Here is a 19,024-nt window from a genome sequence, read left to right as displayed (position 1 = left end):
TCTCTCTCTCTCTCTCACTCTCTCTCTCTCTCTCTCTCTCTCTCTCTCTCTCTCTCTCTCTCTCTCTCTCTTTCTTTATACACAGGGTTTTACAATTTTAGGTTTAGGGGTCTCTCTCTCTCTTTTTACATAGGGTTTTTCAGGTTTAGGTTTAGGGTTTCTCACTCACTCTCTCTCTCTCTCTCTCTCTCTCTCTCTCTCTCTCTCTCTCTCTCTCTCTTACATACAATGCCTGTATCCAAGAGCAAAGGATTACAATTCAGAAATAATAACATATAAACCCATCATAATACATCATAAATTAAAAATAATTCACATTTCCAACGTCACAAAGAAAACAAAATCCTGCAAAACAAACAATAAAGAGAAAGTGACTTTACACACACAAGTAAATACTAACCAATTACGGCAGTATCAAGAGGCGTCCGGCAGCTGTCTTTGCCTCAGTCTCCTGATAACCAACCAGGACGAGGAAGGAGGAGGCGTCAGCAACGGCATTTCCTCGTTGTATTAATTCACCTTCACGTCAGGTAAGCAGATCCTTGGTTCGTTTTTCCTCGTTTTGAGCTTTGCATGGCAAGTGTCCGGGAAGAAGCGTGTAACTACGTTCTTGTAGCTACACGAGTCGAGTTATGCTCCTCTCGGTGTTGTTGTTGTTCACTTTGTCTGATCGTTTAGTGAATGAAGCTCTTAAATGATGTGGTCTGTTTATTACCTTCTCAAAAATAGCATTCCAATTCTCCATCGCGTAATATCGTAAGGTATGTACACTGGAGATTGGGTATCTGTGTGTGCTTATGTTGTGGCGGCTCACTGGTAATGCAGCCTTAATAATGCTATTTATTTAGAATATGCACTGTAGTTTGAATACTTGACCATATTAGAACAATTCTATAAAACTAAGGCAATAGCTAAAAATCCTCAGTTGCATCCATGAACGAGGATTTGTAGATGAATGGTTCAGAGAACCGACATGTTGATAAATTAGACACATGTGCAACTCTTGGGTATCTTTATTGAGGAAACGTTTCGCCACACAGTGGCTTCATCAGTCCATACAAAGGAGAATCTTGAAGAACAGGAGGAGAATGAGGTAATCAGTCCCTCAACCTTGAGTCGATGTGGTCAGTCCATCAATCTTGAATAGAAGATTGAATAGAGGATATTGTCCAAACACAGTATAAAATAAAAAAATTTTTGCAAGTGATGATACATAATTACTGCATCATCATTAGTAAGCTGCCGGTGCATCAAACAACTTCAACACAAATACAGATGTTTTAACATTTGTAATAGTAAGAAAGTTGTCACTCCAAATTCCTATTGCTATTAATACAATGCCTGATAAGGCTAGTAGGCCAGAGTCGTTCTTATTTTCAAGAAAAAGTGGTGTCGAACAGGTAAAATCGGTCAATTAGCAGGAACTCATTTAAAATTAAGTCCTTTCTAAAAATTTTCTTGTGTTCACCCATCAGTAAAATGGGTACCTGGGTGTTGGTCGATTGATGTGGGTCGCATCCTGGGACAGAACTGACCTAATTTGCCTGTATACCTTGTACATGTACTTGTAGTAAATAAAGATATTATTATTAAAAGTTAATAATTTTGTTCCAAAAGAACCTTCGGAAACATATATATATATATATATATATTTTTATTTATTATTTTATTTTTTTTTTATTATCACACCGGCCGATTCCCACCAAGGCAGGGTGGCCCGAAAAAGAAAAACTTTCACCATCATTCACTCCATCACTGTCTTGCCAGAAGGGTGCTTTACACTACAGTTTTTAAACTGCAACATTAACACCCCTCCTTCAGAGTGCAGGCACTGTACTTCCCATCTCCAGGACTCAAGTCCGGCCTGCCGGTTTCCCTGAATCCCTTCATAAATGTTACTTTGCTCACACTCCAACAGCACGTCAAGTATTAAAAACCATTTGTCTCCATTCACTCCTATCAAACACGCTCACGCATGCCTGCTGGAAGTCCAAGCCCCTCGCACACAAAACCTCCTTTACCCCCTCCCTCCAACCCTTCCTAGGCCGACCCCTACCCCGCCTTCCTTCCACTACAGACTGATACACTCTTGAAGTCATTCTGTTTCGCTCCATTCTCTCTACATGTCCGAACCACCTCAACAACCCTTCCTCAGCCCTCTGGACAACAGTTTTGGTAATCCCGCACCTCCTCCTAACTTCCAAACTACGAATTCTCTGCATTATATTCACACCACACATTGCCCTCAGACATGACATCTCCACTGCCTCCAGCCTTCTCCTTGCTGCAACATTCATCACCCACGCTTCACACCCATATAAGAGCGTTGGTAAAACTATACTCTCATACATTCCCCTCTTTGCCTCCAAGGACAAAGTTCTTTGTCTCCACAGACTCCTAAGTGCACCACTCACTCTTTTTCCCTCATCAATTCTATGATTCACCTCATCTTTCATAGACCCATCTGCTGACACGTCCACTCCCAAATATCTGAATACGTTCACCTCCTCCATACTCTCTCCCTCCAATCTGATATTCAATCTTCATCACCTAATCTTTTTGTTATCCTCATAACCTTACTCTTTCCTGTATTCACCTTTAATTTTCTTCTTTTGCACACCCTACCAAATTCATCCACCAATCTCTGCAACTTCTCTTCAGAATCTCCCAAGAGCACAGTGTCATCAGCAAAGAGCAGCTGTGACAACTCCCACTTTGTGTGTGATTCTTTATCTTTTAACTCCACGCCTCTTGCCAAGACCCTCGCATTTACTTCTCTTACAACCCCATCTATAAATATATTAAACAACCACGGTGACATCACACATCCTTGTCTAAGGCCTACTTTTACTGGGAAAAAATTTCCCTCTTTCCTACATACTCTAACTTGAGCCTCACTATCCTCGTAAAAACTCTTCACTGCTTTCAGTAACCTACCTCCTACACCATACACTTGCAACATCTGCCACATTGCCCCCCTATCCACCCTGTCATACGCCTTTTCCAAATCCATAAATGCCACAAAGACCTCTTTAGCCTTATCTAAATACTGTTCACTTATATGTTTCACTGTAAACACCTGGTCCACACACCCCCTACCTTTCCTAAAGCCTCCTTGTTCATCTGCTATCCTATTCTCCGTCTTACTCTTAATTCTTTCAATTATAACTCTACCATACACTTTACCAGGTACACTCAACAGACTTATCCCCCTATAATTTTTGCACTCTCTTTTATCCCCTTTGCCTTTATACAAAGGAACTATGCATGCTCTCTGCCAATCCCTAGGTACCTTACCTTCTTCCATACATTTATTAAATAATTGCACCAACCACTCCAAAACTATATCCCCACCTGCTTTTAACATTTCTATCTTTATCCCATCAATCCCGGCTGCCTTACCCCCTTTCATTTTACCTACTGCCTCACGAACTTCCCCCACACTCACAACTGGCTCTTCCTCACTCCTACAAGATGTTATTCCTCCTTGCCCTATACACGAAATCACAGCTTCCCTATCTTCATCAACATTTAACAATTCCTCAAAATATTCCTTCCATCTTCCCAATACCTCTAACTCTCCATTTAATAACTCTCCTCTCCTATTTTTAACTGACAAATCCATTTGTTCTCTAGGCTTTCTTAACTTGTTAATCTCACTCCAAAACTTTTTCTTATTTTCAACAAAATTTGTTGATAACATCTCACCCACTCTCTCATTTGCTCTCTTTTTACATTGCTTCACCACTCTCTTAACTTCTCTCTTTTTCTCCATATACTCTTCCCTCCTTGCATCACTTCTACTTTGTAAAAACTTCTCATATGCTAACTTTTTCTCCCTTACTACTCTCTTTACATCATCATTCCACCAATCGCTCCTCTTCCCTCCTGCACCCACTTTCCTGTAACCACAAACTTCTGCTGAACACTCTAACACTACATTTTTAAACCTACCCCATACCTCTTCGACCCCATTGCCTATGCTCTCATTAGCCCATCTATCCTCCAATAGCTGTTTATATCTTACCCTAACTGCCTCCTCTTTTAGTTTATAAACCTTCACCTCTCTCTTCCCTGATGCTTCTATTCTCCTTGTATCCCATCTACCTTTTACTCTCAGTGTAGCTACAACTAGAAAGTGATCTGATATATCTGTGGCCCCTCTATAAACATGTACATCCTGAAGTCTACTCAACAGTCTTTTATCTACCAATACATAATCCAACAAACTACTGTCATTTCGCCCTACATCATATCGTGTATACTTATTTATCCTCTTTTCTTAAAATATGTATTACCTATAATATATATATATATATATATATATATATATATATATATATATATATATATATATATATATATATATATATATATATATATATATATATATATATATATATATATATATATATATATTTAGAATTGTAATGACAACGAATAAGTGTCCCGTAGCTCGGCTGCCAGCCCACTCAGCTCACACATTGAGGCTGTGGTTCTATCCCCGGTACATCTGAAAAAATTAGGACGTTTCCTTAAGACAGTGGTTCCCAAACTTTTTCAGCTTGTTACCCAATTTAACATGCCACATAAAGCATGTTACCCCTTTCACAAAATGTTGTTATTATTGATATATATGGCTAAATTAAAACACTTGAGATATTTTCTTTTATTTATTGTATTTGAACATTGTGCATCTCTAATGACTATTACCAAAGATGTCAAGAACATCAGTGGGATGGATGGAGTTGCATACTTGAAGCTAGTTTAGGAATTCTTGGCTTCATACCAGCTTATGTCTACCTCGGCTGATGCTCACAGATAAACTGACAGTGTGAAATAGAGGCAGCCTCAGGAAGTGAGTGACGCTACTGGACAGGTCGATCTGGGCTACTGAGGTGACTTTTGTCCTGAAGCATACTTGTCAAAATACTTTTGGGTTTCCACACACTTAGCTATATATTTCTTCTTTTCTAATACTGTATATTAGTTTTTGATGTTTATTGTTATTTGGTTTAACTTTATTACTTACTTATAATAGGTTTACTTTACAACTTTATATACTAAGACAAAGTTAACAATAATCCTCATACCGGGTACCGCATTGTTTTCTTGATTTTCAGAATTCATAACTTTTTTCTGTCACCCCTCCATTACCCCCCAAAAATGGTTAAATTACCCCCAGGGGGTAATTTACCCCCAGTTTGGGAACCACTGCCTTAAGACATCTGCTGTCCCTGTTCACCTAACAGTGAAAGAGGATCCATCTTGTTTTCTTTGAACGGCGACTTAAAAAACGAGTATGTAATTCAGGTTTAATGGTAAACGTAAGAATATTTCAAATTAGCAGCAATCATGGAGTAATATCTTTATTTTGCCTGTTGTAAATAGCTCGTAACTAAATTTAACCATGCTTTGTTTAACTGTTTGTAATATAAATAAGTCATAACCACATATAAATTACGTTGCAATGCCTTTCTGACTGAATTCATGTCAGCATAAAGTTCTTAGTTGGCAACGCACTCGCCACACACAGTGAGTGTTCGTGGTTCAATCCCTGTCACGGGTTGAAACACTATGCATGTTTTTTTTTACACCTACTGTCATTGTTCACCTAGCAGCAAGTAGGCACCTGGGTGTTAGCTTGTATGAGTCGCATCCTGGGGGACGAGACTGAAGGACCACAATGGAAATAAGACAGACAATCCTTGATTGCTCATTGACTTTCTCGCGTTATCCCAGTGGCTAGCCCTCCTGGTTAAAAAACGGACAAATGTTATCTTATCTTACGACCTTTAGCAGATCATAAATTTGTAACTTGCTTATCATTACAGAATACTTATACATCGACAGGTGTATATCTCTGTCTATATGCTGTGAGGTTACATCCCTTCTATGATCAAAGCATTCTTGTCTGCTGGTGAACACATGACATACATGGCACTTATGTGTAAGTTTATTCAGGTATACACAAATACAGTTACATAGACTATCATACATAGCAGCATATGTGTAGAGAACCTGGGATAACCCAAAAAAAGTCAGACAAAGTGACTTATTTCCATTGGAGTCCTTTTGTGTATTGTGAAAGTCACTGCTACAATCATTGTCTGTACTGACACTGTGGGGTGTCGCAGGCACTGCTACAGTCATTGTCTGTGACTGGCACTGTGGGGTGTCGCAGTCACTGCTACAATCATTGTCTGTGTCTGACACTGTGGGGTGTCGCAGTCACTGCTACAATCGTCTGTGACTGACACTGTGGGGTGTCGCAGTCACTGCTACAATCATTGTCTGTGACTGACACTGTGGGGTGTCGCAGTCACTGCTACAATTATTGTCTGTGACTGACACTGGGGTGACGCAGTCACTGCTACACATAGCGAGTACTGACCACATATACTTACATATACTTACGTATATGTGGTTGCAGGGGTCGGTTCACAGCTCCTGGCCCCGCCTCTTCGCTGGCTGCTACTTGATCCACTCTCTTCCGGCTTCAGGAGTCTTATCGTACCTCCTCTTAAACCTGTGTATGAACCGTGCCTCTACCACTTCACTCTCCAGATTGTTCCACTTCCTGCCAACTCTAAGGCTGAAGAAATATTTCCTAACATCTTTATGACTCATCTGAGTTTTCAACTTATATTTGTGCCCTCTAATTCCTACTTCCCATCTCTGAAACATACTGTCTCTGTTCACTTTCTTAATTCCTCTCAGTATTTCGTACGTCGTTATCATATCCCCTGTAGTGCTCCTGTCCTCCAGTGTTACCAGGTGGATATGGCAGTCACTGCCATAATCACTGTAGATGATAAGGGGCGTTATATCTCTCCGAACTAGATTTCTCAAACACAAAGTGTGTCTTCTATGTGTCTGTGTCTTCTCTGTTTCAAAGGTTTGGACCTAGATAAGATAAGATATATTCAGGAAAATACAAATGATCTGATATGCTGTAGTTTTACCTTTAACAATGGTTCAGACACCTCATAAAAGTTTCGTACATACATACATACATACATACATACATACATACATACATACATACATACAAACATACATACATACATACATACATACATACATACATACATACATACATACATACATACACATATACATACATACATACATACATACATACATACATACATACAAACATACATACATACAGAGTGCATTATGAAGATGTAACTAAGGATGACCTTGTAAAGTCAAACAACGTGACTAATTTCCATTGTTTGTTCACTTTACTGAATTGGAGGTTTAGTAAATTTCTGTCAGAAACATTTTACATAAAAAACACCCTGCAGTGGGGCCTTGATACCAGTGAAGGGCTCTTGATCAAAGGAATTAGAGCCGCTTTGTCCTTCGAATCAAACCTCATTACCTCCAGGCAGAGGCGGACCTATATTTTTTGGGCCCTGAAGCTTGAACTGTTGTGGGGGCCACTTCGTTTCCTCTTCTCATACAGCAGACCCAAAATTGTAATCAATGTGGACTAAAGTGGATTCTGGGGCCCCACCGGGATTAGGGGCCCTGAAGCTTAAGCTTCATTAGTTTCATCGTAGATCCGCCCCTGCCTCCAGGCACGGCATGACCCCCTACAAATTTAGCGCATCCCAAGAAATATAATGTGAAAAAAATCTGTGACGAGAAATAGTTTAATAAAAGCTACTGGACTATTTTTTGTTGATGCAGCTGGTAGCAGAGTCTTCCACAAATAGTGAGGGTTGTATTAGTCTCTTGTGCGACTCCAGGACGAGTGCATCATGGTGAGTGAGGCTGTGGCGGTGGGAGCAAGGGAGGCTGTGGCGGTGGGAGTAAGGGAGTGCGGCAGGTACTCCCTTCCGAGGTGCGTACGAGGTGGTATCTGTTGGTTCAAGGGATGCAGGGGTCGAAATCTAGCAGCCACTGCAGTACTGGTCGTAGGAGTTACCATCCTCCACCGCTACTTCGCCAACAAGAGAAGGTGAGCACTCTCTCTCTAGAATAATAATAATAATAATAATAATAATAATAATAATAATAATAATAATAATAATAATAATAATAATAATAATAATAATAATAATAATAACAATAATAATAATACAATTACTGTTATTTTATTTATTAACACATTGGCCTTCTCCCACCAAGGCAGGGTGGCCCGAAAAAGAAAAACTTCATGCACTCCATCACTGTCTTGCCAGTGGCACGCTTGCACTACAGTTACAAAACTGCAACATTAACACCCCTCCTTCAGAGTGCAGACACTGTACTTCCCATCTAAAAGACTGATGTCCGGCCTGCCAGTTTCCTTGACTTCCTTCATAATCTAACAGCACGTCAAGTCTTGAAAACCATTTGTCTCCTTTTACTCCTATCTAACACGATCACGCATGCTTGCTGAAAGTCAAAGCCCCTCGCACCAAACCTCCTTTACCCCGTCCCTCCAACCTTTCCTAGGCCGACCCCTTCCCCGCCTTCCCTCCAACTACAAATTTATACACTTTTGAAATCATTCTATTTTGTTCTACCTTTTCTAGATATCCGAACCACATCAACAACCCCTCCTCAGCACTCGGGATAATATACTTTTGGTAATCCCGCACCTCTTCCTAATTTCCAAACTACGAATTCTCTGCATTATATTCACACCACACATTGCCCTCAGACACGACATCTCCACTGTCTCTATCCTTCTTGTTGTTGCAATATCCACCACCCATGCTTCACACCCATATAAAAGCGTTAGTATAACTATACTCTCGTACATTTCCCTCTTTGCTTCCACGGACAAAGTTCTTTGTCTCCACAGACTCCTCACTGCACCACTCACCTTTTTCCCTTATCATTTCTATGATTCACCTTATCTTTCATAGACCCATCTGCTGACACGTCCACTCCTAAATATCTGAATACATTCACCTCCTCCATACTCTCTCCCTCCAATCTGATATCCAATCTTTCGTCACCTATTTGTTTTTGTTATCCTCGTCACCTTACTCTTTCCTATATTCACTTTTAATTTTCTTCTTTTACATACCCTGCCAAACTCATCCACCAACCTCTGCAACTTCAGAATCTCCCAAAAGCACAGTGTCATCAGCAAAAAGCAGCTGTGACAACTCCCACTTTATGTTTGATTCTTTATCTTTTAACTCCACATCTCTTGCCAAGACCCTCGCACTCACTTCTTTTACAACCCCATCTATAAATATATTAAACAACCACGGTGACATCACACATCCTTGTTTAAGGCCTACTTTTAATGGGAAATAATCTCCCTCTCTCCTATATACTCTAACCTGAGCCTCACTATCTTCGTAAAAACTCTTCACTGCTTTCAGTAACCTACCTCCTATTTGCGGCATCTGCAAATGTATTATTATAATAATAATAATAATAATAATAATAATAATAATAATAATAATAATAATAATTATTATTATTATTATTATTATTATTATTATCATCATCATTATTATTATTATTTCCTCTAATGGCACACGGTCATGATAATTATGTGGTTACAATGCCACATAAAAACTTACTCTGAAATATTTCATCCTGTTATTTTTGCTATTGACTGACTCACAAATTAGCAATTCATTTGTAGACGTCCTCTGCTTAACAACATGTGACTGTTTCAAAAACAGTTCTCTTCCGTCATGCAATCTGCTCTCTCTCTCTCTCTCTCTCTCTCTCTCAGGAAGAAGTGGGCTGCTGTGGGTAAGGACGTGGTGGTGGTTCACGCTCTCCCGAAGGGACGGCTCACTCCTAACATCTCTCCCTTCGTCATAAAGCTGGAGACTTATCTCAGACTCGCCAGCATCCCCTACGAGGTAAATAATTGTAGCCCACTGTTTGTTTTCGTTTCTTTATCTGCTTTTTTTTTTGGGGGGGGGGAGGCAAATACGAAATGTTACGGATGGTAGGGTTACAACAGGCTAGTTCATGTGGGATTTTCTATTTAGTGAAGTAATAGGATATGTTGAAGATAATTCCTCCAGTAAACAGAGTAACTCTTCGCAAATATGCTGGAGGAGGAGAAGGAAAGAGCAAACATCTTAAACAGAGTTATAAGCCATAGTTCATGGGAAGTCATAATTTGGTATCCTTTATATAGTCGATAGGGATCATTAATTTAAACGTAAATGGAATTGCACAAGAAAAATCCCTCATATAAAAAGGAGGAAATACTTAAGGTCACCCTTTTGGTCATACTGCCCTAGTTAGTCAACTCATAGTGCTTGAAGACACCTGAATTGCCCTATTAAAGTCTCCCATATCACAATAACAGATGATGTGGGTCGAAGGAACTGAAGCAGTTGTCATCCTCCATGGACCAAATATGGCTTCCTTTCATTCATCTAGGCGTTGTGTAACCCCCACGGGTTAATGGCATGTAAGGCGTGCCTTTTATCCCACAAAAAAGTATTGGAAAATCAGTCTACGCCTTATATGCTCAATGTCAGGGTCAAGGGTAGGCTATAGAGTAAAGAGGGTAATTAGGTCTTGAATATAATTACTGACTTACCGTTATAATACTGTTTGTAGTGCGCCTTATACACGTCGTGTGGCCGGAAAATACGGTAATTAGTTATTAAACTAGTCATGTATTATTCTCAATGGGAGGAATATCCTCTTTAGCGAAAAATATGTTATGTAAACATTAGCTCTTCTTGTAACATTTGGAAATGTCATGTTCATCTGGTAGCCGCATGATGCAGTTCAAAAATGCTTTAATGAAAAGTTCTCTTGGAGTAAAAGCACTTAGAAGTAATGGTTATCTTTATTTATAGACTAGTCGTAAACAAAGGAACCCAACTGGTCTTTATGTGCTTCGCTTTGTTGGTGTTTGTATATCATTTCACTTCCATGAACTCTTCATGTTTCATTATCAGGTGGATTACGTAGAGCCTCTAGGCCCCAAAGGACAATGCCCCTGGGTGACCTTCAACGGGCAAGAGCTGGCAGATTCGCAGCTGGTGATTGAGCACCTCGGTCACCACTTCGGCAAGGTCTTCGAGGGTAAACTCCCGCAAGAGCAGCAGGCGGTGGCGAGGGCGCTGCGCATCATGATCACTGAACACATGGCTTGGTATGGCAAGAACTTGTTAACTTGCATATCATTTGAATAGACAGGACGATGCTGTTCAGAGATAAACAGTGAAAATTCTATTTACACTTCAGCGTAGTAACCATTCAAGGTATTGGTGCCACCCTCCCATTTCTAGAGGCTAATCATGAATATAATAATTCAGTGTAGCGAGCAAGACTGATGTAGCAAATCATTCTTTATTTTTTTCTTAAACTGTGTCAGTTTCCCATCAAGGGAAAAGAAGAAACACTTTCATCATCACTCATTCCATCACTTGTCTTGCCAGAGTGCAATCACTGTACTTTCCACCTGCTCATATAGTGTAATATTAAACCCCATCCTCGGTATCTTCGAAGAATATTACTGTCGGTTAAGATGCTGTGCTGGTTAAGTGAGTTAAGCAAATGATATCAATCGATACTCAGCGCTTTATTAAGAGGGTAAGGGGAAGCTAACACCCTCCTTCACCCAAAGCCTAAATTAGACATAGGGGTTTGATCCACTTAAGAATCACAGCCACTAATCCAATATTGGGAAGGCGGGATGCTTGCTTCTTACTCTCCCCATACAAAACTGCTTACCACTTAGTCTCACTCGATTAATTCACTTAATATATAATCTCTGTTCATAGTAATATTCGTTCATGATAATGAGGAGGAATATATAAACTATATAGGGAATATAATTTTTTATTAATTACACGAACGATAAATATATTTTATGAATACAAGTTTAACTGATTAAATTACTTCTTGGTTATGAACTCCTTTTAGTAGACCACTTTGAAGGTTCTCTTAAACTCGAAAAGGACTAGAGGCCTCTCTCTCTCTCTCTCTCTCTCTCTCTCTCTCTCTCTCTCTCTCTCTCTCTCTCTCTCTCTCTCTCTCTCTCTCTCTCTCTCTCTCTCTCTCTCTCTTTCTTTCTTTCTTTCTTTCTTTCTTTCTCTCTTTCTCTCTCTCTCTCTCTCTCTCTCTCTCTCTCTCTCTCTCTCTCTCTCTCTCTCTCTCTCTCTCTCTCTCTCTCTCTCTCTCTCTCTCTCTCTTTTTTTTACACAGGGTTTGCCAAGGTTAAGGATCCCTAGCTTTATTGACAAGCTTTTTACAGGTTAAGGATTCCTAACTTTATGAGACATACAAGTAGGGAGCAGGATGAAGTTGGAGCCGTCTGTGGGAAAGCATTTTCATGTGATCAACTGACTTTATCTCGTTGACATCATTATGCTGTACGAATGTGTTCCATACTCGAGTCATCCTGGGTATATATGATCGCAGATGGAGTGATGTTCTGGAGAAGGGTACAGCCAGAGTGAAGTTGCTGCTTTCTGCCCGTCTTGTGGCATAAAAGCTTGTTTCACGCTGTCCTCGAAGTGGATCCAAGTGTGGTACTTTGACAATATTGGCCTTGTACATAACAGTAAGGCCACCCACATCCCTCCTATGTTGAAGGCTCTGCTGAAATGACAGATCTATCCAGGATGGGTCCTGGCGAGAGATGAGACGTCTTGCTCTGTTCTCTACTCTGTCAAGCAGTCGCAGATGAGAGGAAGGGGGGGCAGGCAAAACCAAAAAAGTGGAGCATACTCAAGGTGTGAGCGTACTTGTGCCTCGTACAGAATCTTGCAACCCCTACTGTCAAGCAGATGCGAGATACGGCGATGTGCTGTAAGCTTCCTGGCTGCCTTGTTTGCAAGGTTTACAATATGGTTCTTCATGGTTAGTTTGGAGTCAAATTTCACCCCAAGGATATCAACTTCTTCTCCAGGTGCCAACACCCTCCCATTCATCCTTACTACTGCACCAGCATTACCATCATGGTGCCTAGAGACGATCATCATTTGCGTTCTCTCAGGAGCAAATGTTACTTGCCATCTATTTCCCCAAGCTGATATAGCTCTCAGCTGGTAATTGATAGAGCAGCTGGCATTTCTTCTCTTGGATAAGTGAATGTCAATGTACAGTCGTCTGCATATGCATGTGATTCTGGGATGAGATGAAGAAGGTCGTTGAAGTAGACATTCCATAACAATGGTCCCAGTACGCTTCCTTGTGGAACACTTGCCCCAATAGGATGTCTTGCTGATTCCGTTCCATTGAGAACTGCACTTAGAGATCTACCATGAAGGTAATCATTGAGGAGACATAACGTAGAGCCTGCAATTCCCAGTGCTTGAAGTTTTGCTAAGAGGCCCTGGTGCCACACCCGGTCGAAAGCGCCAGCAATGTCCAGTGCTACCACACAGCTGACTTTGGATTCATCCAGTGACTGGTGCCACTTAGTGGAGAGGTTTAACAACAGATCAGCAGCAGAGTAACCTTTCCTGAAGCCATATTGACGATCACAAAGTAGTGAGTGGTAGTCAAAAAACTGTCATTTGTCTTGAGATTATTGTCTCAAGGATCTTACCAGTGATTGACAGGAGTGACAATGGTCTGTAGTTGCTGATTTCTGCTCTGCTCTTCTTTTTGTGAACAGGGACTACATATGCCTCTTTCCATAGAGAGGGCCATTTACACTGTACTAGGCAGTGCTGAAAGATGCGAGTTAGAGGTGCTGCTAGCTGGTCTGCACATCTTCTCAGCAATCTTGGGCTCAACTTGTCTGGGCCCACAGCCTTTTCTTGGTCAAGCGATTTAAGAAGGAAATGCACCTCCTCCTGCCTTATTGTCACCACTGACAGTTTTGACACAGTTCTTGAAGCTAGCCAAGGAGGGTCTCTTGCTGGATCAGGAACTTGCATTTTGGTAGCAATGTGTTCAGCAAAGAGGTCCGCCTTCTCTTGACTACTAGTAGAGGTGGTCCCATCCTGTTGACTTAGAGGTGGAATGAGTTCATCAGGCAGATAACTTTGTCTGTCCATGACCAGGGACCACCAGGTTTTGGAGCCTACCCTACCTGATGCTAGCTTTCTTTTAGTGTCCACCTCCCATTTAGCAATGGCCCACTTTTGAACGTCACCCATATGCCTACAGGCTTGCCTCTGCAAGTTCCTGTTATAGGTGGTAGGATGTCTCTTACACCTTCGCCATGCTTTGTACTTAGCAGTAGCAGCCTCTCTACAACGAAAGCCAAACCAAGGCTGATCTGTAGGCTTTGTCACATATTGCCGGTGAGGAATGTGTTCTTGTTGTAGATTAAGGATGTGTCCAGTGAAGGCTTTCACTTGGAGAAGAGCATTCCAATCGGTGGTGGCGAGCTCAGAGCAAAGGGCTGGCCAATTGCCACTTTCCCATAGCCAGGTTGTGCGTGTGGACTCCTCGCCTCGTTCTGTTGGGATCTTAAGTGTGGTAAAAACAGCCTTGTGGTCAGACAATCCAACGTAGCCGAGGGGATGACAAGTGACTATGCCTTCTGCCAGATCACTCACTACTGGGTCAAGGGAGGAGCCAGAGATGTGAGTAGGGAAATCAACAAAGTTTCTCATGTCAAATACTGCAAGAAGGTCATCAAAGTTCCTCTGGATAAGGTGTTGGTTGAGGTCACTAACAATTATGATATGTTGACAGTTGTGTTGTAGCAGAAGGGAGTCAATATTTTCCATTAGGAAGTTGATGGGGTCTGCACGCTGCCACTGAGGTCTGTACATTGCACATGCTAGTACAGAGGTACTAGTGTTTTTGCATAGCTTGAAGAACATCATTTCAAGATGTGTAGGTGTGGCAACATCAATGTGTTGGGCATGAACACTTTTAGAGAATACACAGCAACACCTCCTCCTTGCCCTTGCCTGTCTCCTCTCATCCATGAGGTGTAGCCAGCAATTCTTGCAAAATTTTCTGGAGTCCTGTCGTCCAAAAATGTTTCAACAATATCTATCATGTCGGGATGTCGAGTGTTCACAAAACTATGTGTGAGCTCTCCAACATTAGTAATGAAACCTCTAATGTTGGCCGACAGGATGCTGATAGACTTGCATCTCTCTCTCTCTCTCTCTCTCTCTCTCTGGGGCTGGGTTTGATTGGTGTCGGGGGGTGCGGGAGTTGTTTCTTGAGTAGCTTTAGGTAGATGTCGTTTTGATAAGGACCTGCCTCGTATGGGCCAGTAGGCCTTCTGCAGTGTTCCTACATTCTTATGTTCTTATGTTCTCTCTCTCTCTCTCTCTCTCTCTCTCTCTCTCTCTCTCTCTCTCTCTCTCTCTCTCTCTCTCTCTCTCTCTCTCTCTCTCTCTCTCTCTCTCTCTCTCTCTCTCTTCTCTCTCTTCTCTCTCTCGGTTGGTAGCGCACTAAGGTCACACAATGAGTGTCCAGGGTTTGATCCCCTGCACAGGTGGAAATATTGGGCGTGGTACCTTACACTTGCTGTCCATGTTCACCCAGCAGTAAGTAGGTATTAGTCGACTAGAGTGGATGGGGGGGTTGTATACATTAAATAGGGCTAAGCTTTGAAATGAGCTGCAGCAAAATAACAGTTCTTAGTCTGTAAAACTTATTTGTGTTAAAAAGAAATCCGTAGAGGCTAAGTCCCAGCATTTCTAGGTTACTCCACTGAGCTTTCTTCCCTTGAGGTAGAAGAAACATGCGATCCTCTTCTTTCTCGCCCCCGCCTCCTCTTCCCCACCTTGCAAACTTAAAGTGGATCGCTGGGCTGGAGCCCAACATCACTTCCATTTAGATCCAGCTTGTAAAAAGTAAACGTGGAATTTATTGACATCTTTCCATACATTGCCAACTATTCTACTTATACCTATTACTTCACTTATACTTATTAAACCTCTCACTCTTTAAGGTGGAGGATATGAGGTCTTCATCCAGAGAATAAGAGCTGCTCTCCTATTCCTGGGAAAAAAAGTGATTAGCGATCATTTCCCCAGGAGCTGCATGACCTCCAGATGGAAATGCTACTTCTACAGCGACCTTATCGTCACCTGGCATGACATGACCACCTCACATGACATGACCACCTCACATGACATGACCACCTCACATGACATGACCACCTCACATGACATGACCACCTCATATAAGAACATAAGAACATAAGAACGAAGGAACACTGCAGAAGGCCTACTGGCCCATGCGAGGCAGGTCCAAGTCTCCTACCGGCTTAACCCAATGCACCCAACCTAGTCAGGTCAGGTCACATTGACTTAAGGGAGGAACACGGCAACCGACCTGTTAGCACAAGCTATCAGGTCTAACTCACACCCACCCACATCTACTCATGTATTTATCCAACCTATTTTTAAAGCTACACAACGTTCTGGCCTCTATAACTGTACTCGGGAGTTTGTTCCACTCATCCACAACTCTGTTACCAAACCAGTACTTTCCTATATCCTTCCTGAATCTGAATTTTTCCAACTTAAAACCATTGCTGCGAGTCCTGTCTAGGCTAGATATTTTCAGCACACTATTTACATCCCCTTTATTTATTCCTGTCTTCCATTTATACACCTCAATCATATCCCCCCTAATTCTACGTCTTTCTAGAGAGTGCAGTTTCAGGGCCCTTAGTCTATCCTCATAGGGAAGGTTTCTGATACATGGGATCATCTTTGTCATCCTCCTTTGTACATTTTCCAGAGAATTTATATCCATTCTGTAATACGGTGACCAACTTACAAATTTCTTTTCCCTTTGTCCTGAAGGTCTTTCAGCTACCTGGGGTTGTGTTATAAGGCTGATGAAGACGTTTAATCGGAAGAACTGGAGGAGCTGACCTCCTCTTTTTTGGGTCAAGCTTAATTAGCCTCCCCCCCCACTCTCCATTGCACTGAATGACCCGTACTGGTTTAGCGCTTCCCAATAAATATTTAAAAAAATAAGTCAGTTCTAAGGGTTATTAGGGTCATAGAAATCTTCCTGTATTTTTTTTTTGACCCTTTGGCAATATACTATCTGACCTTACATGAACCTTGCTAATACTGCATGACGACCCTGGTTCCCCCTAGTTGCCCCTGCATGACTCTGGCTGTCCCTGAATGTCTCTGGTTAACCCTGCGTAACTTTGGTTGAACCTGGCCAACCTTGGGTGACTCTGCCTGACCTTGGTTTATCCTCGCTGGCCCTGGCTAACCCAGCACGACTGTGTCTGCACTTGCCGTACACTTGCTAACGCTCTACCCTTCCCGACACTATCTGGCTTTCCTAACTTCCAGGGGACTCCGTCAGTGGCGCGTCATGCAAGACCGTGGGCGGGCACTCCAGCAAAGCATGGATCCCCTGCCCTTCATCTTTAGGCTCCTCTTCCCGTTCATCCTTCGCAGAATGAAGAAGTCCCTGATAGCCCAGGGCATGGGAAGGCACACTAACGCTGAGGTGGAACGCATGGTCAGGCAGGACCTCGCTGCCCTCTCCGCTTATTTGGGTAAAGTATGACACCGAAGCAGCAGATAGGAAAGAAGGGAAGGGGGGAAGAATCGAATGTTTTATGTCTTGATACATCATCACAGAAGTACTGATCAATGATGAAGAATATATATATGTATATATATATATATATATATATATATATATATATATATATATATATATATATATATATATATATATATATATATATATATATATATATATATATATATATATATATCAATACAGTATTCCACATATGCACACTATCATCATTGTCACTGTCATCGTTATTATCAGAAATAATATTCCCCTCATTATATGTTTACACTGTTCTGAAATATCACTTTACATTGTCAATGCAGGAGACCAGAGCTTCCTGATGGGGGAGGACCCTTGTGAGGTAGACTGTACCGCCTTCAGCTTCATCTCCGTGATCATGTTTAACTACCCAGGCTCGCCCTATGTCTTCATGCTCAACGGTGAGGTTTAAATCCTCGCCTTTTCTTCAAGGAGGATTGTCTTCCTGTTCTAGGCTTACGGGTTTAGTACTTTTTTCATGAACGTAATTAAAATCGGCAAAACAAAAAAAAAGAGGAGATAATGTGTGTATCTCAAAGAGAGATTGAGAGGAAGATGGAGAGGAAAGAGAGAGAGAGAGAGAGAGAGAGAGAGAGAGAGAGAGAGAGAGAGCAAACTAAGGCTAAATCTTTCCTGATTTACTTGCAGATGACTTCCCAAACCTTCGGAAGTACCAGCAGCGCGTCCAGAAGCGTCTGTGGCCAGACTGGGACGACAGGTGTCTCAACCCTTCCCCTGTAACCCAAGAATAAGCAGGAGCAAGTGGCCACAATTCTGGACGTAAACAAGGTGACCACAATACTAGATGTTAGCAGAAGGTGGCCATAGATGTAAACAGAAACAGGTAACCACAATTCTAGACATTAACAGAAAGAGGTGGCCACAGTATTACACATCAACAGATACAGGTGGTTACTATGCTAAATGCAAACAAAAAATGGGTAGCCATCCAGGAAGAACTGAACAAGAACAGGTAGTTACAATGACTGGAGCAAACAAGAACAGGTGGCCTCACCGGCAAGAGCAAACAAGAACAGATAACTAAAACATCACTAGTAAACAAGAAATGCTGGCCATAACAACAGAAAAGTAGACTAGAACATGAATCAACAGAAATTTGGTCACAACGGCAACAAAACAGGAACAGGTGGCCACAACGGCAGCCACTCATCTTACATAAGTCATCGCCCAACCTTTCAGTCAATGTCAACATCAGCTGCGAAAAAAACGTACTTTTTAAATCGCTCATTTACTGTTTACTGTTGCTGCCAGAGTGAGGTGTGGACTCTAAATCCTAGATATTACTTACGTTGTTTACACCGTTGTAAATTTTGCAGTAAACTGACTTGTTTAAATACAGTACTCTGTTGTTTGATTGCCTATATATTACTATACATAAAAGCACAATACGAAAATAATATACTACACTGATTTCAATTATTATTATTATTATTATTATTATTATTATTATTATTATTATTATTATTATTATTATTATTATTATTATTATTATTATTATTATATCCGTTAAGAGGGGCTAGATCTTTTTGAGTCATGCGGTGCCTGG

At 41.4% G+C, this 19,024-nt stretch overlaps 2 protein-coding genes across 2 annotated transcripts in view; one reads left to right on the top strand and one right to left on the bottom strand.

The window, feature by feature from the left end:
• LOC128688681 (failed axon connections homolog) overlaps positions 1-534 on the bottom strand; it is a 9,443-nt gene extending 8,909 nt beyond the window's left edge. The window contains exon 1 of the mRNA XM_070084422.1: positions 401-534. The gene's annotated coding sequence lies outside the window, so the exon portion shown is untranslated. The remainder of the gene's footprint in view (positions 1-400) is intronic.
• LOC128688682 (failed axon connections homolog) lies at positions 413-18,819 on the top strand. The gene is made up of 7 exons (XM_070084424.1): positions 413-530; positions 7,761-7,972; positions 9,698-9,830; positions 10,893-11,089; positions 17,184-17,392; positions 17,742-17,858; positions 18,106-18,819. Exons 2-7 carry the CDS (start codon positions 7,773-7,775, stop codon positions 18,207-18,209), a joined length of 960 nt encoding a protein of 319 aa, XP_069940525.1. The 5' UTR covers positions 413-530; positions 7,761-7,772; the 3' UTR covers positions 18,210-18,819.
• Positions 18,820-19,024: the final 205 nt, after the last annotated feature.

The sequence above is a fragment of the Cherax quadricarinatus genome, chromosome 13 (assembly GCF_038502225.1).
Source record: "Cherax quadricarinatus isolate ZL_2023a chromosome 13, ASM3850222v1, whole genome shotgun sequence".
NCBI lineage: Eukaryota > Metazoa > Arthropoda > Malacostraca > Decapoda > Parastacidae > Cherax > Cherax quadricarinatus.
This window is presented reverse-complemented; position numbering and strand designations above follow the sequence as displayed.